This window comes from Colias croceus, chromosome 26 (genome assembly GCF_905220415.1).
Source record: "Colias croceus chromosome 26, ilColCroc2.1".
In the NCBI taxonomy this organism is placed as follows: Eukaryota; Metazoa; Arthropoda; class Insecta; order Lepidoptera; family Pieridae; genus Colias; species Colias croceus.
The window spans coordinates 3781254-3803746 of record NC_059562.1 but is presented as its reverse complement, the minus strand read 5'-3'; the positions used below and the strand labels follow the sequence as shown (position 1 = coordinate 3803746).

General features: G+C 35.0%; 1 protein-coding gene across 2 annotated transcripts; it reads left to right on the top strand.

The window, feature by feature from the left end:
• The first annotated feature begins 1146 nt into the window (after positions 1-1146).
• On the top strand, positions 1147-17286 carry LOC123703486 (fibulin-1-like). 2 transcript variants are annotated; one of them, XM_045651501.1, is made up of 24 exons: positions 1147-1318; positions 7556-7736; positions 7839-7917; positions 8026-8160; positions 8445-8520; positions 9001-9165; positions 9368-9577; positions 9909-10058; positions 10199-10304; positions 10551-10615; positions 10835-10963; positions 11126-11279; positions 11439-12061; positions 12405-12647; positions 12933-13034; positions 13394-13510; positions 13906-14070; positions 14280-14428; positions 14915-15129; positions 15401-15552; positions 15828-15957; positions 16268-16388; positions 16602-16720; positions 17081-17286. In XM_045651501.1, exons 1-24 carry the CDS (start codon positions 1255-1257, stop codon positions 17241-17243), a joined length of 3813 nt encoding a protein of 1270 aa, XP_045507457.1. In that variant the 5' UTR covers positions 1147-1254; the 3' UTR covers positions 17244-17286. The 2 variants fall into 2 exon arrangements, with proteins under 2 accessions (XP_045507457.1, XP_045507456.1); XM_045651500.1 differs by having other exon boundaries at positions 8445-8625.
• Positions 17287-22493: the final 5207 nt, after the last annotated feature.

The window sequence follows — 22493 nt, the reverse complement described above, 5'->3', positions numbered from 1 at the left end:
CGTTATGAAACGCAAAAAATAAATGTGTGTGTAGGTACTATATTCCTTGCATTTATTTATTCAATTCATGTTTTTTTATTGAAGTATTGCTATTCTAGCCCATGTACGAAAATGCGTCTATTCCGATATAAACACAAGTGTCGTATCGGAAGCAACACATTTTACTTTACCTAACGTCGTAATATGTAAATTGAATTCCGTATATTGCGCTTCATTTTTCCGAGTCTCTACACAATGATGGGAAAATTAACGCTTCATGCTAACATTAGATATATAATAATACTACAAAATAAACCTACCAGTGAATAAAAGGGTAAAATTTACTAGGGTTTATGGTAGAGCAAGTAAATTCATCCAATTTTGTTCAGCACTACAGCCGAAAATAAGAAAAAAAATGCTCTTTCAAAATTACTTTTCTCATTATGTCATACATTTTTACACATGATCCTGGAAGGTATATGCAATTATTATAATAGATATAAGCTAAGGATATATATATTATCATTATCATTTATCAGTGACGATTGTTTAAGAATTAATACACAAGAAATATTTTGAGACAATATTAAGTATATCACTATTTAATCCCAAACTAAATTCTATTTCGGACTAATAAGTAATCACTACATAGTATAAAACAAAGTCGCTTTCTCTGTCCCTATGTCTCTATGTCTCTTTGTATGCTTAAATCTTTAAAACTACGCAACGGATTTTGATGCGGTTTTTTTTTAATAGATAGAGTGATTCAAGAGGAAGGTTTTAGTATATAATTTATTATGTTTTAGACAAAGCGGGCGAAGCCGCGGGCGGCAAGCTAGTAAGCTCTAAAAAACCGTATCTAAATCGGTTGTTTTAAGCAGACAGACAGACTACTGTTTTATCTTTGTAAATATGTATACCTACACGATACCGGATACTGTACTGTGAAGCATCCTGCATCGATGAAGATCAATGCTCGAAGAACATATTTCCTCTCATTACAATCCTCTACTACTGGAAACAAGCCTCCCGCGTATTTACTAATTTGATAGTGCACTCTGTGGTAAACTGTATTGTGCATGTTTGGCTGCAGGAAGCTCATTAAAAATCAATACATAAATGATAGATAAAATAAGACGTCTGTTATAAATAGACCACGCTCTACATAGTACGTCGCGGAACGTTATCATTTGACCCATAACACTTGTCAGCAAGCCGCGGTCATGTCGTGTGTAAATTCGTAACAAACTTAGTTTAGTGTTAAGTTATTTATTCATGAAAATGAGATTTTCTATTGTGTGTACAGTGCTGTGTGCGGTTTTGGATAGGAATGTTTTTGGTAAGTCAAGTTAAAATAGCGTAGTAGCGTCAGTACAATTTGAAAAGTTAATATTTTGAAATAACGTATTTTATTGGAAAAGGAAGTCAAGCCAAGCAATAAAAATTCATAATTATTTATCTATTATTATTTATTATATTATTTGGGAGGGTTTTGTATTACTTTGGTTCAGTAATATAATATAATTTGTTAAGTAAATTATCGCATATCATGTTTTTACTTTTAATTTAAAAGCTTTCTACATAACTAACTACTTGTGTCGAAAAACGAAACGAATCGATCATACAGTTTAGATTTTTTAGTAGGATCCTACTGAAAAAGTCAAAAAGTGATATATATGTTTATATATTTCTGAAGTTTTTCCAAAATAATAATCCAATGATATCTAAGCAAGTAGAATAGACTAGGGCCTCTGACTATAAGGTCGAGGGTTCAAGAGAGAAGCGTGCAAAAACGAAATTATCTATCAATTTATCTGCATATTAACTAATCACTATCCCTATCAACATTGCTTTACTGGGTGAAGGAAAACAGTGAGAAAAACAAGATGTATTGAACAGATAACAGTAAACTTTTGTAGTTGTATTGAATTTAGTGGTTGTTTGAGCCGTTTAGAATATTTATTTTCTTATTATATATTTAGATTAGATAATTTTACTACCTACTGGTTATTATGTAAATTTTTACTACCCATCTCTTCTCTATGTATAAAATTCTCGTTCAGTTAACTAACTACCATAACTAGTTACTTCTCCGAAACGGCTGTACCAATTCTCATGAAAATTAGTGGGCCTATTGGGTAGGTCTGATAGTCCCGTTCCTGGGGGATTTTTGAGATAAGATCTAAGAAGTAGCCTATGTCTTATTCTGGGTGTTCAGCTGCCTTTGTTATATAACCCACAGTAATCGGTTCAGTAGCATTTGCGTTAAGGTGAAAGAAATAAGAATAACAAACATCCATCACAAACTTTCGCATTTACCTCTATAATATTAGTAAGATTATCCAAGGCTGTTGTATTGTCATAGGTCTGTTTAATGTTTATTCATCTGCATCATCGCCGACGAACCTTCCTGCTGAGAATTTTAATAATCCAATGTTTAAACAGATGCACGTAATTATGCGTCATGATAATATCATGGAAAATTCGAAAATATGTAGTTACTTAAATTACTTATGATCAAAATAATGCGAGTCTCCAAGAAAACACTACGAGTGTTTTCTTGGAGATTATTTGATTATTTGATTATTTCTTGATTATTTGATTATTTCTTGGAGATATATTACAACTAGCTTACCGCCCGCGGCTTCGCCCGCTTTGTCTAAAACCTAATAATATTATATACTAAAACCTTCCTCTTGAATCAATCTATCTATTAAAAAAACCGCATCAAAATCCATTGCGTAGTTTTAAAGATTTAAGCATACAAAGGGACATAGGGACAGAGAAAGCTTTTTAGACTAAGTAGGTATGTAGTGATAGTATAAGTTTGTGCAAAGCTCGGAATAGATTTATGAATTTATAGTCTTGATATGCGAAACCTATTACAGCTGGTAAATATCCTACTTGCTCGTGAAGTGGAAGGAAACAACAATGATTCAAGTGCAAGAGATTTATTGATTAATCCAGAGATTCAGATAACAGAGTTAGGTAGATTTCCTAATTCAATTACTTATGTTATTTCTAAGAAATTAGATTCCCGTAAAAGACGTTTAAAATATAAAATTTATCGGTTAATTAGGTCCACGTATTGAGAACCCATACAGGCGATTATCTGGTATCGCGTGTCTAATCCACATTCTATTGTGATCAGCTAAAGATAATGACATACTAAGAAACTAGCGTAAGGGACTAGGTTCTTGAAATCGTTACAAATAACTCCGAAACATGATAACGACAAATGAAAATTAAATTTGGATACCGAGAATGTTTCCAATAAAAATTTAAATAGTGTGAGGTGTCGTCATTCATATTTATGTAGGGAATCCCAAAAGTAGACCACACGCTTTGTAATTATACCGATTTTAGATTGATTTACATTAATATTAGAAGGAAATGAAACAATACATATTTGTGTAGAGACAGAAAAATCTTTGTCTCTACAAAAGTTCCTGGAAGAACACTTTTAGTAAAAATGTAGGCAGGAAAATATACTCTCCCATTACCGATAAGTATCTACATATTATAAACTACCTGCTCCGCGCGGTTTCACCCCCGTGGCTCCACTCCTGTTAGTCGTAGCGTGATGATATATTATATCCTATAACCTTCCTCGATAAATGGGCTATATAACACCGAAAGAATTTTTCAAATCGGACCAGTAGTTCCCGAGATTAGCGCGTTCAAACAAACAAACTCTTCAGCTTTATAATATTAGTATAGATATGATACTTAGGTACTTCTTGTTTATCTGAATTGCGTATCTGGACGGTGACTGCATCTCGGGTCAGCGGGATTATCTCAAGTAGCAAATGTATATTGTAAACAGACGGAAATCTATGTTGTTTAGAAGTTCATTATTATCCAACCACTTGATGATTTCACACATGATTTCATGATTTTATTGACAGCTCTTGGAATTATACATTTATCTACGGGGATAAATAAAACAAATTAGTAAAACAGTATTAGAAGGATTAGGTATACTAATATTATAAAACTGAAAAGTTTGTTTGTTTGTATGTTTGTTTGTTTGTTAGTTTGAACGCGCTAATCTCAGGAACTACCTACTGGTCCGATTTGAAAAATTATTTCGGTGTTAGATAACTCATTTACCTAGGAAGGCTATAGGCTATATAACACCAACAGGAACCGAGCCACGCGGGTAAACCGCGGGGCGCGGCTGGTAAAATATAAGTATAAACTTATCAAATCATTTTACATTTTTTAAGACCTTCGTTTTCAATAGATAGGGATAGATAGGGAGGCGAAGAGGGGAATTTTCTGCAATACTCGAGCGTGGCAGTTTAAGATATGAGAGATACCTTAGACCTAATAGAACAACCTTGTTAACTATTTAGCTCTTTAAGTAGTGACGCGCGCCCAGGATAGACGATCAGATTAGTAAAAAAAAATCGATAGTCTGAAATACTCGAGCGCGTCAGATTAAGATATTGGGGGTTGATTTTAGTGTTTTAAGACTAAATTTAACTAATCTGACGATAAGTCCTTGACGCCGCCAAGTTATAGGGTCGCGAACTTGTAAAAAAAAAACGTTAATCCGGCATTCTCGAGCGCGATTGTTTTTATTTTTATTTTGAAGAATATAATCTAAAACTTACAAAAAATACAAAATCTGCCGGTTTCCGCGTGACCGGAAGTCTGGAGGAGCCATTTCGTCTTCCGAAAAACGCGTTGCAGTATATAAGTCGCGAACGATACATTTTACAAAAAAAAAGTTTGAATAAACAAAAAAGGTAATTTTATTTTACACAAAAAAGGTCTCTTTACATTTTTGTCCAAAGTTAAAACTTTTTGACTTGAAGCACCATAAAAACTCAAACTCCCGGTTTTTTGAGTATATCTCGAAAACTGTGGGTGTTAAGAAAAATTGATATGAAATAACGATGATTAAAAAAAAGAAACTCTCAAACCTTTTTCGGTCAGATTAAGAGAACCCACCAACATTTTTGTCAGATTAAGAAAATATGCTTTCAGGAGACCGAGATAAACCTCCCCTATGAAAATCTGACGCGCTCGAGTATTTCAAAAGGACTTTTTTTTTCTGCATTTTCAAAAATTTATCGTAACTTATCGTCACGCCTCGCCTCCCTATCTAGGAGGCGAGGTAGCTAAATGGCGTAATTCAACGGCGTCGTCGAGACTTATCAAAATCGAAAGATAAAATAATTTCGAAAAGAAAAGCTTCTATGCTAAAAACTATTTTAGCGGTGGGTTTGGCGTGTACGGATTTTCAAAAATGTAAAAAAAAACAGTTACTTGGGCATTCTCGAGCGCGTCAGATATTCATACTACGTATGCCCCAAGTGCCTCTGATAACAACGGTATACTAATCTGCCGGTTTGCGTGGTGGGGCTAGCTAGGCATATAAATTAGTCAAAAATGCACAAAAAAAAAAATTTACTCGAGCGCGTCAGATTTTCGGAAGGGGTGTTAAGTAGGCCCCAAAAAAGCTCCCCTTAAAAAAACTGACGATTACGGCATGACGATAAGTTACGATGAATTTTTGAAAATGCAGAAAAAAAAAGTCCTTTTGAAATACTCGAGCGCGTCAGATTTTCATAGTGGAGGTTTATCTCGGTATCCTGAAAGCATATTTTCTTAATCTGACAAAAATGTTGGTGGGTTCTCTTAATCTGACCGAAAAAGGTTTGTGGGTTTCTTTTTTTTAATCATCGTTATTTCATATCAATTTTTCTTAACACCCTCAGTTTTCGAGATATACTCAAAAAACCGGGAGTTTGAGTTTCTTGATGCTTCAAGTAAAAAAAGTTTTAACTTTGGACAGAAATTAGAAGAGACCTTTTTGTAAAATAAAATTATCTTTTTTGTTTATTTAAACTATTTTTTTTGGAAAAAGTAAAGTTCGCGACTTATATGCTACAACGCGTTTTTCGGAAGACGAAATGGCTCCTCCAGACTTTCGGTCATGCGGAAACCGGCAGATTTTGTATTTTTAGTAATTTTTAGATTATATTCTTCAAAATAGAAATAAAAAAAATCGCGCTCGAGAATGCCGGATTAACGTTTTTTTTTTTACAAGTTCGCGACCCTATAACTCGGCGACGTCAAGGACTTATGGTCAGATTAGTTAAAATTAGCCTTAAAACACTAAAATCAACCCCCAATATCTTAATCTGACGCGCTCGAGTATTTCAGACTATCGATTTTTTTTTACTAATCTGATCGTCTATCCTGGGCGCGCGTCACTACATATAGAGCTAAATAGTTAACAAGGTTGTTCTATTAGGTCTAAGGTATCTCTCATATCTTAAACTGCCACGCTCGAGTATTGCAGAAAATTCCCCTCTTCGCCTCCCTATCTACAATATTTTGCTCTTCTTTCATCAACATGCAAAGCTATACTAGGTACCGAGGTGAATTTGCAAAAAATAAAAATATTTAGGTTAGCATTTTCATTGATACCTACTTTCTTAATGCTGCTTCTAGCACTTAACCTATATAAGTTTTATGGAAGTGATTTTCATGGATGGACTGAATTGAAAGAATGACCTAGAATGATGAAATTTTATTTTATTGCCCTTAATGGTCAGTATTCAGTTTTTCCAAGGTATCTCTACATTTTTGTATTTTGTCAATATGTATAATATTTATAAAACACTAGCGGTCCGCCCCGGCTTCGCCCGTGGTACATGTTTACTTTTTCTCTCCATAAGAACCATGCATTAACGACATCGGTTCAGCCGTTCTCGAGTTATGCGCTTACCAACACATTTTGCGATTCATTTTTATATTATAGAGATCATGTAAACAAGGGTCATTGTAGCTTCTGTTATTAAATATTAGAATACTTTCTGTTATACAACATACATAAATAATATAATCTAGTGACTTGAATGCAGGGTAGCTCTGAGCTCAATGCATAAGATATTGGCGAAGACATACCTCGTTTTAGGTCCTTTTCTAATTAAACGTAATGTTATCAATTTATAGATATCACTGAAAACTTATGTATTTCATAAACCTACGTCCAAAGAAATATATGTAGAAGTACTATATTGGAGTAGGTTATGGACTTATCGTCGGTACCTACAATTTAAAATGCATCATCCGCATCGTAACGCATCAATTTACTGAATCCTAGGAATTATAGTAGAGGTGTTTAAGGCAATGTGGGCTGTGGCATTGGTGCCAATTCCGTTTGTGTATGTTAAAATAAATCTATAGAGTAATATTATAGTGCAAAACAGTTTGTTGCCTGAATTTTGAACGAGGAGGGCTATAATATACCATCACGCTACGTATATAGGAGTGGAGCAGCAATGAAAATGTTACAAATAAATTTTCTTGCAGGACGATGAATCTATGAAACTCATTCTCTCTTACATAGATAAATACTAAATTGATATAGGTACAATAGGATTAAGGATATAATTCTGTCATCTAAATCTCGTACGACTAGGGACTTTAAGACCTTCATTAAAATGTAGAGACAAAACTGCACCACTGACTGTGTATTTCCTAATAAGTATATAAGTATATATATTATGAAAGGATACTTCCTTATTATCTAAATCTTGCTATATTCATGTTCCAGGTCTTTCTTCGGATGAAGTAGCAGATGTGCAAGAATCATGTTGCACCCACGGGCAGGCATATGCCATGACACAATCTTCAGTAGCGTCATGTTCAAAGGCTGATCTTCCGGAAGATATAGAGGATGAAGCGAGGAACGCGTGTGTGTCTGCAATGAGCAGTTGTTGTGAGGAACAATTCAAGTTAGTATTTTAGCTGTTTCAAGATAAATAATAGTAAATTAACAGTTAAGGCGTAAGTTAATGATATTTATAATGCATCTTTTAAATTGATTGTTATTACAGGGATAAAGAAGAATGTGAAGCCGGCATAAAACTAGCCGATTCAAAGCAATGTAACAGTCCAAAAAGTGATATTGGGAAGGTAGGTTTTTCAGTTTATTTGCTTAAAATTTAATCTCCCATGTTTAGAAGCTCCAATATTTTTCATTGTCGATAGTTGTTTTAATTGATACTTAATAATACTGAACAGACTTGCTGCAACGAATGTACATTTGGTCGTCTAACCGGCGGCTTGGAAGGAGAGGCGGGGTGCGGAGAGCCTACAGAAGAGTTTTACTCGTCTTCATCTGCACTAAGGAGGCATGCTTTTTACCAATGCTGCATGGTACTTATAGTTAATTTTTTTACATACTAGTTGTTACTCGGCTTCTCCTCTCATTTTTCATAATGTAGAGTTCAGAGAAAAATCCACTTATATAAGATCTCCAAATCCACTTATATAAGATTTTAATTGTATGATAGGTACATAACGGATTTCAATTATAGTTGAAACGATATCCTGCAAAATATTTTTTAAATGTGTCTCTTCAAAACGACACTACTCTAAACATTGTGTTCGTATAAACTATAGATACTTCTCGTCATATTTTCAAAACCCATACATTTCAGGACTCAAGAAAAGAAGAAGAGACAACGACAGAGAAGAAAGAAACGACAACAGCGAAGGCGGAAGAAAAAGAGAAATGTAAGGAGAACACTTGTGAGCATGTTTGTAGCGAGCAAGATGGGAAGGTACAATGTCAATGCAACGAAGGGTACAGGCTTCAGCCTGATAAGAGATCGTGTAAAGGTACCACTTGAGATAGTTTATTGTGTCTGTCCATTGTGAGGTGTGGTCTGGATTTTTTGGGTTGGTCACCATTTTTGTTTGCTTGCTTGTTCTTTTTGCTTATTGCGTATGTAATCAATTACAGCTTTTGCTTTCAGCGTGTGCCTCAATTTGTTTTGTGTTTAAGTAGGTACCCCACATCGTCTTTTATGTGATATCTTGAAGACAAATCGTTACTATTGTAAACAATTTTTCTTAACTTACTAATACGTGTCTAGATAAAAATATAATTATACTCCAGTTCTTGTTCTATTATCCACAGACAAAAAATGGAAAGTAAACGGAAACGAAAATAAGTATTAGTATATCATGTAACGAAATTAATTTCTTTCCCAGATATAAACGAATGTGCCGAATCAACCGATGATTTGTGCACTGCGGAGGACACAGTGTGCCACAACACGAATGGCTCCTACAAATGTGTTCCCATCAAGAAGAGGGAAGCTGGCTCTGGTTGCCCGCCAGGGTTTAAGAAGAACGTCATCAACCAAGTTTGTGATGGTGAGATCCTGTTATAGAAAGTAGAGCAGCCGCCTACTGTATTTCTGATATTATAACAGTGAAATACTGAAATACGGTCCCCTTGCTCAAGGCCCGCGATAGAAGCTATGCAATAGCTTAAAAAACATTTTGTAGCAATAATTTTACTACTACACACCAAAAAATACTCTATCCTGCAATAAATAAATTTTAAACTTCATAGATATCAACGAATGCCAGTTACCCCGGCCTCCGTGTCCAAAGTACCTTTGCGAGAACACGATAGGAGGGTACAAATGTGCTGGAAAACCTGGGAAGCCGTTTTCTGAAGATGCTCCAAGTGCCACCACTGCTAAACCTGATGATGTACCAGAAGTTAAGAACGATATATGTCCTCCTGGCTTCAGAGCTGGGGAGGATGATGAATGTTTGGGTATGCAAAATTTGGAAAATTCAAAAGCCCTTTTTATGCTCATTTTACAATTTACTAATTAATTACATTTTATCAGAAGCAAATTAAGTATTTAAACTTAATAAAAATGACTACTAACTATATGTCTAGTGTTAAAAGAAGTTTATTTTTTCAATAACGTGCAATTTTATTTAAATGATCGATTTACACTTATCCTTGGCTTGTCAAAAATTGCCTTTTGTTCTAGTTCTTCGCGTTCCTTAGGTACGTGTTAAAGTACTCAATGAATAAAATACTAATTATCTCCCTAGTCCTCCTTATTAAAGTTCAAAATAACTTGATTTTTTTATAGATATCGATGAATGTGAGGAAAGAGTGGACGATTGCCAGCGTCTGTCCCAGCATTGTATAAACACACATGGCGGCTACTTCTGCCAGGACCACGTGTCCAAGCGGTGTTCTCCAGGGTTCAAAGTTAACTCTGCTACTGGGATTTGTGAAGGTATGTTGATGAAAATGATGAAATTTTCTAATGTTGTTGTATTTTCTTATCATTGGACTTTGAGACAAAGCAGTATAATTGTTGAATAAGAGCTTTTGTTTGAATTTTCAAGTCCCTTTTATATTACGCTTTTTTTGTAGATATCGATGAGTGCGTAGAAAGTCTGGAAGTATGTAAACGCACTGAGGTCTGCGTCAACCTGCCCGGCGCTTACAACTGCAAATCCAAGATCAGCACTTTACCTAAGTAAGAGATGTACAAGAGATGAATAAGTACCTAAATTTCTAGCTTCAAGTCTAAGTGCTTTGTTACAAGTATTCGTACGATGTTTGCATGTATTTTTTTAATATCTTTGCAATATTAGAACATTAATTATTGCTACTGGAAACGATATATCGAATTATTCAGCGATTATGTACTTAATTTATTATCTATATCCCATGAAAATGGAAAAGAATGTATGCTAAGTTATGCTTTAAACGTTTTTTTCAGATTAGCACCATCAAAGAAGTGTCAAGAAGGAACCAGATTGCGTCCTGGTGGGACGACTTGTGAAGGTATATAGATATAATTTAATAAGAAGAAACAAAAACGGCAGAAGTTATAATCCCCTGAAAGAATAAAGAATGTTTATTACATTATAACAGGATAAATTTTAATTTTGTCAGTCAGTATGACTTATATTAGCTTAAATTTTCCTCTATCCGATTTCATAATGAAAAAGAATCTCAAATCCATGTAAATTCAACATCATGGGTATTATTTTTCTCTTTCAGACATAGACGAGTGTCGTGAAGGCACTCATTTGTGCGACCAATTCCAGAATTGTATCAACACTTTTGGTGGACATGAGTGTCGGTGCAAGAATGGCTTCGAATTGGATTCTTCGTCAAGCTCGTGTGTCGGTTTGTAATAAGTTGATTATTTATGAGAATTTACTACGTTTCCATTTTTCAATTAAAGCACCATTCCAACGTTATTTTGCTTCATATTATCTACCTAACTATATCATATTCAGTATCTAAACCTTGTACCTATAATTTAATAACTAACCATTTTTCTTTCAGATATCGACGAATGTGCGTTAAAACTAGACAACTGTCAAGCTGGTCAGCATTGTCTCAACATTTTGGGTTCGTTCACGTGCACTCAGCGCGCTGTCACCACTTCTACCAGTACCACTCTATCGCCAGATTATTATTATGAGTATTATGAATCCGGGTAAGTCACTATAATTTTATTTGGTTTCAATTTTTGAAGATTCAGGAACTTTCTCATTATGGTTATCTACACTATAATTAAAAATAACTTACACAACTAACTTGTATGTTTATTACTTCTATTAGTAATTTATTGACTTTATTTATTTTCTATATCTAGTGAAGATGATAGCCCACCTGATCCAGCACGCGCACCAGCACCAGCGCCTGTATCAGAAACAACTTCTTCAACCACTTCAACTACTTCAACAACTTCAACAACAACGTCGACAACCACATCAACAACGACAACACCTCCACCAACAACCTCTACCAGTACAACCACTACTTCAACGACAACACCACGACCCAGACCTTACCAGCCACCGCGACGATACCACAACTTACGGCCAAGACCGAGAACTACATCTAGTACAACAACGCCAGATCCACGTACTTACCCCGGACCACCGGGTTATCCGAGGCAACCAGATGACAAACCAGATGCACCTACTAATTCGGACAGAAGAGTATACAATAGAAGGCCACAGTTCTATCCCAGAAGACCGACGTCGTCTACATCTACTACGTATACTACTCCAGTCGAAACTACAGTGACTACCACGGATATAAATACAATAGAAAGAGATCGAGCCCCAGATGGCAGTTATGCAATTGATACTGGAGACATTCCTAAGGATAAATGGACGAATGTTATTGAGAAGGAAAATGAGCCTGAATTCGATCCGAAATTGGTACATTGTTTAAACGGGTTTGAGAGGAACGAAAGGGGCGAATGTGTTGGTAAGACTATATTTGTTATTTTTATCTTTAGACAAAGTAATCATTTCGATCTTCTTGGGGGAAGAGACAGCTCTACTTTCTAATTATTCCAGGTCAAACAAGTTGAATCATAATATTTTTAAATTAAATGCAATATAAGAAATAAAGCACACATGTTTAACTTTATAGTACTTTCAACTTTTCTTATGAGTAAAACAATACGAATAAAATTGGAACATTCAACGTACACCTTGACCGTAAAGATTCTTTAAAACTTTACATTACTTTCAGCACTTCAAAACTACCGTATACTGAGTAACAAAGATGATAGACAAATTTTTTAATGATTACTTTTTAAATTCAGATATAAACGAGTGCGACGAAGGCCGCCACATTTGCAGTACATTAGAGTACTGCAAGAACAGACCGGGTGGTTACGAGTGCGTCTGTGTCCCCGGTTACACCCGGGACGAGTCCGGGTGGTGCGCACCCATCACACCCACGAGAACCACTCCCACTACTTCTTCTACCACTACCACTTCTACCACCACTGCTAGACCTACCACTAGCACTGTGGTTTATACTTATGAAACCGAGAGTACAACGGGTAAGTTTTATTTTAGTTATTAAAAATATAGTGGACAGTAAAGTTTTCCGTTACACGTAAATTATTATATAAGTATTTATTTATTTTTCCTTTTTCTTCGACTGCACGTACAGACCTGAATTGAAATTTTCACCAGAAAGGTTTTAGGAAATAACGTTTTATGTATGTACGAAATACTAAAGAAAAATAATGAAGTGAACCTTTATACGAACTGCATTGGACACAGACCATTAAAGTAAAAAGTAAAAACATATTTCTACTAAAATTAATTCGATATTATTACAGCATCCACAACTCCTGAGTGGGGTTACCCCCCCTCCCGGTGGGTTCCCCCGCAGCCTTGTGATCAGGGATATACCTTCAGCTCGTCCCAGGGCAGATGTGTTGGTAAGTTTGAGTGAAATGTTACAAAATATTACAATTATTTTATTACTATTGAATTAGTTCTTAGCTAAATAACGTGTGAATATGCTTCGACAAAATCTGTTAAAATTACCCCTACACCTACTATTTGTTTTCTGTTCAGTTGATTCCTTACAAAACATCATATTCCTCGTTTAATTTTGCGTTAATAACATTGATGATGAGTTCACTTCTGTTCAATAATTTTTTGGCAAACAGCTCTAACAAAATGAAATTCAAACTTTTTTACAAATTAGGTAGTTATATTACATTTTCTAAAAATTACAAATTACTTATATTAAAAACTTATATTGTGTTTAAAATGAAACGAATTCAAACTCCAGATGTGGATGAGTGCGCCACGAACCGAGCTAACTGTTCGCCCAAAGAGGACTGCATCAATACGGAGGGCGGCTACCGCTGCGCGTGCGGCCGGGCCTGTCGCGGGGAAACTACCTATGGTAATACCTATAATAATATATTATTTTGTGTATACAGTATAATATAATGTTTATGTTTAGTAACATCTGAATGTTATATTATTTATGATTCAGAATATATAAATCCAATACATTGTATTAATATACTTATGTGCAGTTTACATACTTATTTCGAGGTTTTCATTTATTTCACTAAACATTAGTTAGTTATGTAATTGAAAATTTGCCGACTTGCACGAGTTTTATCTTAAGATTAGGATCTTTTCTAATAATTTCGAACATGAATCTAAACTGCATCTTTTCGCGATATGTTTTAGTTCATTTTTTTGATTTAGATATTTATTAACAACAAAAGAAGCAAAAATTCGGTAAAAAATACTAGCCGTTGTAGTTCAATTAATTACATACGATTTCAGAGTCCCAACCAGGGCCGGACTCGAACGTGATAACGGTGGGCGCGCAGTACGGGCGCCGCGGGCCGCGCTACTTGCGCCCCTCGCGCGCACGCCTGCCCGGCACCGGTGCCATTGTGACCACCTGCCCCTGGGGGTACAAACTCACCCCGGATAAACACTGTTTAGGTATGATTTGAGTTGAAAATTTTATTTAAAATACCTTTGTATAGGAACAATAATACTATTTTATACCTTCGTAAAATAATTTGTTGTATATACTGTTTTTATTTACACATAGGAGTTTCACGATAGTGCTTTTCATTAAAGTTTTGATAATATTCCTTTAAAATGTAATATTTATACATATATGTAATATATTTTTTTAATACTCACAGATATCGATGAATGTGCGCGCAACGTGTCCGAGTGTGGCCCGCAACAGAAGTGCGAGAACTTCTTCGGCGGCTACTCCTGCCAATGTCCAAGTGGCCACAGACTCAACGGCAAGCAGTGTGATGATATAGACGAGTGCAACTTTGGCAATGTAAGTGTAGTTTTATCTTCTTTTATTCTGATTCGGTTGTTGGGAAACCCTCACTATATTTCTTCTTATTTACTTCTACTATTTCTGTAGGTAACTAGATTTCGATATGTATTCACTCTTTATATTTTTATGTTGTTACTTCAGATCAGTTAAATAGATTTGCGAGTTTATCTATTGCGAACATTTACCTTTTATCAATAACTAGCTTTCCGCCCACGTTTTCAAAGAAAAACCCGTTCCCACAGGATTTCCGGGATAAAACCTATCCTATGTCCTTTCTCGGGTATCAAAATATCTCTGTACCAAATTTCATGCAAATTGATTCAGTAGTTAAGGCGTGATTGAGTAACAGACAGACAGACAGACAGAGTTACTTTCGCATTTATAATATTAGTATGGATTACTAAGTTAGCTTTATTATATACCTGTAACATAAAGCGTAAATAAGTGCTATAGCAGTTTTATTTCACTGAACTATTTCTCCAGCCATGTTCTTACAACGCACGGTGCATCAACACACCCGGCTCGTACCGCTGTTCCTGCGGCAGCGGTTTCCGCAACGCGCCCTCCAACGACAAGGTGTGCGTCGACGTGGACGAGTGCGCGGAGACACCTGTAGCGTGCGAACACGGGTGCTCTAACGTGTGGGGAGGGTATCGGTGCTTCTGTAATAGAGGATACAGGCTGAGGAGTGATAATAGGTACGTATTATGCAGTATATCATACATGGTGTACATTTTCAAGACGTATTATATTATTGGGGAAATGATAAACAAAAGAAATAGACATGGGTCACAGAAAAGTGTTTATTAAAACTTAAATATACCGATGTAATACAGACTTTAGACAGGTGTAATATTACATATCTCTGTAGTCTGTAAACAAGACTACTACCAGAGACAAATAAAAATTATAATACTCTAAATTTTATCAATAAATCAATGTTAATGATACCTATACTTAATTCCACAGAACTTGCGAAGACATAGACGAGTGCTCTGAATGGGGTAACTCACGCACTCGCGGACGGCTTTGCGGCGGCCGCTGCGTGAATACTGCGGGGAGCTTCCGCTGCGCCTGCCCAGCTGGGTACCGGCTCGCTGATGATGAGAGGAGCTGTATTGGTGAGATAAACTTCATAATTTTGCCCTGCACATCAGGTTATGATGGTTTCCAAATCTCCTAAAAAAATATATATTTTTAAACACACAAAATCGAAAACTTAAAATTAAATGCCATGAGCGGCTTCGATATTATAGCAGGCAGGTCAACACCGAACGACTTCATCTATGTAGTTACTAAAACACATAAAGATTTCATACAAATATACAGTATACAGTAACAAATAAGCATACATTTCTATTTCCAATATAAAAATCTTATTATGTACTCATTTCAGACATCGACGAGTGCGAGACAGGCGAGGCTGGTTGCGGCGCTGAGCCCGGCGCCGTGTGCCAGAATACGCGAGGTGGCTTCCACTGCCACCACATCCGCTGTCCGCCAGGATACCGCCTCGAGGGGAAACAGTATGCAGCGATCTCTTCTACACTAGTATTATAAAAAGGGAACGTGTTAATCTCACGAACCACTGATTTGACTTGAATTTTGTGTGTATGCAACACTACTGCTAGCCCATTTGTTGCTTATTTGTTGAGAAAGAATACATAGCACGCCACGACAAATAGAACGAGGCAGTAATGCATTTTTTTGCAAAAGCGGAATATAATTCTATATATCTTTTATAGACTAATAACTGAATTATTGACCACAGAATGATTATACAGTATTATTCATCTTCCTTTGAAATTGCTCATCCTATGTATTTGTAAATTTCAGCAAATGCAGCCGCATCCAGCGGTCGTGCCTAGTGTCAGACTGGAACTGCCTGCAACAGCCAAGCACGTACAGCTATAACTTCATCACCTTCGTGTCTAATATATATCTGCCTATGGGAAGTGTGAGTTGCTATTGTTTTATTTTAAAGCTTCTAGATCTGAAGATTATATTTTTAAGTATTTTAAGTCAGATTAGTTATAATACCTAAAACGATTTTACCATCATTAAAATTTATTATGTTTTTTATAAAATAATATCACAGAACACTAATTACCTTATTCAAAATATTAGAGCATTATAAATATATTATAAAACCTTTATTATTTATTTAAAGGTGGACCTTTTCACAATGCACGGCCCTTCATGGCAAGACTCTGTGGTGAGCTTCGAAATGCGGATGATCGAGGTGCAGGCTTCACCGGGAGTCAAACCTGCTGACTTGTCATGTTTCGAGTAAGTTTTTACGTTTATTTTACACAAATAAATTATTATTTTTATTTTAAAATGTTAAGTGAAATAACTTTATAATAAAACTTTTTACTTTATTATGCGCTCCGCTCGTCACGATGGCAGTAAAACTAGCTAGTGTAACTAGCTTTCCACACATTGCCCGCTTTGTCTCAAACCTAATAAATTATATACCTTCCTTTTGAATTACTCTATATATATACCTATTTAAAATAGCCGCAACAAAATCCGCTGCGTTTGTAGTTTAAAAATTTAATCATACATACGGACATAGGGATTTAGGGACAAAGAAATCGACTTTGTTTTATACTATGTAGTGATGTACTAACCCACGAATGTTTGCAGCATGCGTCCATCAGGTAACATCTGCGTGGTGTCGCTAGTGTGCTCGCTGGGCGGGCCGCAGGTGGCCGAGCTCGAGCTCACCATGTCTTTGTACCAACGCGCGCTTTTCGCGGGCAGTGCTGTCGCGAGACTGGTCGTTATTGTGTCGGAATATGACTTTTAGCTTATTAAGTTATTAGTAGATTAAATAAAACTTTTTATAATGTGTTTGGTTTTTTATTTGAATTGTTTATGACGGGTACACCCATCGGCCATCCTGTTGCCATCCGGAAAATTTACCTGGCTAACGTTAAGTATTTTGAACGAATGTTGATCCTTAACTATAAAGTTCTAAAAACCGAGCTAGAGTCTGTGTCACCAACGCGCGGTTTTCGCGGGCAGTGCTGTTGCGAGATAGGTCGTTATTGTGTCGGAATAGGACTTTTAGCTTATTTGTAACTAGATTAAAATATATAAAAAAAATTGTATGTGTTTGTTTTTTTTATTTTTGATCTGATTGTGGTGAGATAACCCGTTGTGTTGCAAAACTGCAATACGGGTGTTGCTCATATATAAAAATATGATAAAAATATTTAAATCTCTCGGCTCATTTACTTTGGCCTTACAACCTGGTGGCCGGTAAATCGTGCTAAAATAATAGTTGAAACCTGAAACCAAAGTATTCTTAGTAGTCAATAAAATAAAACACAAAATAAATAGTAATATATCTTTTTATTAAGCGCAAGCATTACACCACATTCATTAGGTGTCACTTGATTATATACATACCTATGTAATGGTGCATTAGTAAACGATTAGCTCTCAACCACAACAAAACATTTAATAGATGTAATAATTCAAATTATCTCAACATATTGGGGAAACTTTCATACCCTATACTCTGGTCCCGAATCCATCTTAATACGCACCGTTTTTATGAACCATTTATAATGTAACATAAAAGAATGTGTTAAATATACAATAATTATATTGATTCAATGATTTTTAGTTTTTCCGATTATTTCGATTTTTGTTTTAAGTATTCATCATTAATACTAGTATCCTACCGCCGCCGGTTTTGTGATTTCGTTTTATCATAGAAAAAAAACAAGAAAGTATAGAAAATCAAGTATTTTTTCATACCATATCGTATATTATATTGAAAAAAAAATTATTTACCTTGTTTTTAAGTAAGTCTAGATTCTAGTAGGTATTACAATTTGACGATCAAAACTTTGTTACTTCAATATAAATGGTTCATATACACTTACATTCAATATCGTTTAACATTAAATACTATAATAATTAAATGTCTCATCAAATGAATATGCAATCAAAATATGTGTAAATAAATCGAATATCTAAGCCGTACAAACAATGGTAAGTATAATACAAATATAATATTTAACAAAACTATTATTCAATCTTGCACCATTTTTACACGACGATATTTAAATATTTCCTCATTTTATCTTATAATATAAAAATGTATCGTAAAATGTGTTGGTAAGCGCATAACTCGAGAACGGTTGAACCGATTTCGTTCATTCTTTTTTTTAATATTCCTTGAAGTACGAGGATGGTTCTTATGGAGAGAAAATGTACCACGAGCGGAGCCGGGGCGGACCGCTAGTGTTATATAAAATCGAAACCGACAAATATTTAGTCGAAAGACAATCATAATACGATAAATTACGGTATTATTCTTAAAATTTACTGATTAACCAAAAATAAATTTAATAATTATTGATGTTATGAAGAAATATTCAAATATAACATCTCTAAATGCACAACCACATTCATTCCCAGAATCTATCTATTAGTCACTCTTAACAGCTGCCTAATTCAACAACAACCGACAAAACTGTACTTACAATAAGGATTTTTAACATATATTTTTATTTGCAAATCAGGACATTATCTGTATAGTGTACATGATATATTTTTAGGTAAAAAAAAGAGGGATAAACAATGAGACAACATTGAGGTGAAAGAATTATAGCAATTGTCGCCTTACATAATTACACAGACTGCTTAGAACATACTTTTGAGAACTGAAGGCCTTTGCGAAGGCCGTGCGTATGAAATGTCTGAGTAATAGGCATTTCATACGCACGCTTTCTGCAAGAAGAATGGATGGATCTTGCGTAGAAACCAATTACAGTATAACTTAAAAGTGTAGATAGGTTACCAACACAACATTCGACTTTAAAAAACGGTGCACTAAAGCACCCGTCAAAGTAAGATGGCATGAGTCGATCGTGAGCGAAAAAGACAACTGTCTAATCTGGCTAATTAACCACATTTCCTCGTGCCACTCCCAGATCGCTATCCTAGTTACACTTTTTTACTTAAAACATTATGCATATGCCAATATAATTATTTCCTCATAATAGTTATTTTAGAAAAAAAATATCTATTCGTAACGTATACGATGACGCCTCACTGTAAGTACAGTTCTCCTAACAGTAAACTATTTAATAAAAATGGCGAAGACAACAGTCTTATAAAACAGCTATCTAAAACTATGCGTACGTTAAATCTGGCATAGTAACATTTCAACATTAAAGTGATCAAACAAATGTATTTTCAAGAAGTTATAATATGATCTCAGCTAGATAAAGGCACTAGATATACATATATGTATATGTCGGAGAATTTAAATAACTCTCCATAAATAATTATAAATAGGTAGATATCTATACATATAATAAATCTGTAGAAGGGTCAATACTGTACATTGAAAATATTGAAAAAATAAATAGCAGTGTTACTGGATCGATACCAAGCCCAAATATGTGATTAAAAAAATTTTTGTCTGTCTGTCTGTCTGTATGTGAAGGCATCACGTGAAAACTAACGGTTCGATTTCGATGAAACTTGGTATAATTATACCTTATAATCCTGGGCATAAAATAGGATACTTTTTATCCCGGAAAAATGCGTATGGTTAGGGAGCCAGGTGCAAATTTGGTTAATTATTTCCTCTCAAGAGATAATTCGTCAGACGCATCAGAGTATAGTATCATAAAGCCTCGTGAACGTCAGCTGGCGCTCGGTTGGGGGGATGAGCGGTTGTAGCCTCCCACGCACGTAGGAAAAAAAAATACATTCATTCATTTCCTCTCAGCTAAAAATTTGTCAAATTGTAGCTAACCCAATATCTCAACGAAAAAAAATAATCAGCTGGTTACAACATGGTGTATTATGCGTCAGCTGGTGTCTCGAACATGAAAAAAATAAAATTATTTTCCGTGATTTCCTCTCAAACAAAAATTTACCTGATGATAGCTTATATGTAACTGTGGATATATATATAGGTCAGCTGGCTGTATCTTGGTGGAAAAACCGTCAGCTGATCAATGATCTATTATACTAGTAGACGCGGCATACGCCAACATCATTGCACTAAAAAACAGCGTAATTAATACATACCTACTTACTAACGCATTATCACCAATACAGTTGTTCTCTCTTTCACTCTCACGCACGAGACATAATACATGTCTCACTCATGTACTTCGTAATAACAACTGCCGATTAAAATACAAAAAGAACGTCCAGCCACGACGCTGAATGGTGCGTGACTAAGTGAAACTCGGGCACTTACCTGAGTTTTTTCTTGCCAAAATAGAGAGCGGGTAACGTATCTAGCTCTTTTAAATATCATAGCAGCTGATACTTTGAAAGTTATTACATAGGAGTTAGACAGAAGCATCTATTGCCAATTTATATGCATCAACTGACTAGGTTTTCCTCGAATTATTGCTAGCTAATTTTTTTTATTTATCGCATCAGTATATTAACAATCAGCTCACAAATTTTCATCTGAGATGAAATGACGTATCTTTAATTTTATTATCGTTATTTTTTAAAATTCAAGCAACACACGCTAGCATAATATAGACAGTAATAAGATACGCTTGGAGGTGGTTAGTTGTGCGCATGATCGGGGTACTACGTACATTAAGCCACATCGGTAAACATGTTTTTACAAATATTATAAACTGCATTTAAAAATAACTATCATATCATCAAATTCACATAATTACCTAAAAGTGTAACAAATATGAAATAACCCACTAAAAACATTAGTTAACTATAATTATTAAAAAAATAATAGTTAATATATAATTAATAAAGTTATTACTTATCTTTTCCGGGGACTTATGTTGATGGAATTCCACGTACCTCGATGATTTTGTTAATGTCTCATTATATTCGAGACACCAGCTGACGTATAATACACCATGCTGTAACCAGCTGATTATTATTTTTCGTTGAGATATTGGGTTAGCTACAATTTGACAAATTTTTAGCTGAGAGGAAGTGAATGAATATACTTTTTTTTCTTACGTGCGTGGGAGGCTACAACCGCTCACCCCCCCAACCGAGCTCCAGCTGACGTTCACGAGGCTTCATAATACTATACTTTGATGCATTTTACTAATTACCGCTTGAGAGGAACTTGGTCATAAAATCTGCTTCTGGCTCCCGGACCAGTAGAAAAAAAATAAATCTTAATTTTTCTTAATTGTTCCGCGCGGACGGAGTCGCGGGCGGAAGCTAATTTGAAATAATATTAAATAATGACTCAGTGCGCACACCTTGCGCGGTCGATGATGATGGTGATGTGAATATTTTCATTTGATACAATTTTAGACAATTTTTATTGAATCGTTTAACGCACCTCTTGCAGAATAAATAAAGTATGTTATTAATTCTAAATTTTGTATAATTAATGTATTTTGTTATATCTAGTGCCTCTTTCTGCCAATACCAGAATCATGACACAATAAAAATGAATATGGAAAATTGAACAAGTTATATTGATTTTTAAGTCTCCTTTTTATCTATTTTAGTTAAAAATAGTCTCTTTTTCACATACAATTTACTGTGAAAAGTGTTTTGAATGTATTTTAATCAAATACATATACAAAGGTTTATGTACCTAAATTATGTTCAAACATAATCGTTTACTTCAAAAGATAAATCTGATTGAAACTATATAATCAAATAATTAAGCCGTCTCTTATTAAATAAAAAAAAATTCAAACAATAATTATAAAAAGTCCAAGATTGTGGCAACTTATTAAAAAGCAATTGCATTGATTCTCATATTCAATATGGAAAATATAACAATCGTAAATGAAAACTTGCATTGAAATAAAGTGCACTTTATGTCATATATGACATACAGTGCCACAAACTTATCTGACCCGGTGGCAAAAACTGGAACTACGTGCCGCCATTTTGAAATGTCACATTTTCACAGACTTTTCATACGGAATATTTTGTATAAATAAAAAGTTACTTATTAATGTTAATTGTTAATTTACACCATTGGCCATGACATTATTTTTACCCTTGCATCCGGGGAAATACTATTAAGCGGCACTAAAATCGACAAAGTGACACCATCACCAAGTCAGTT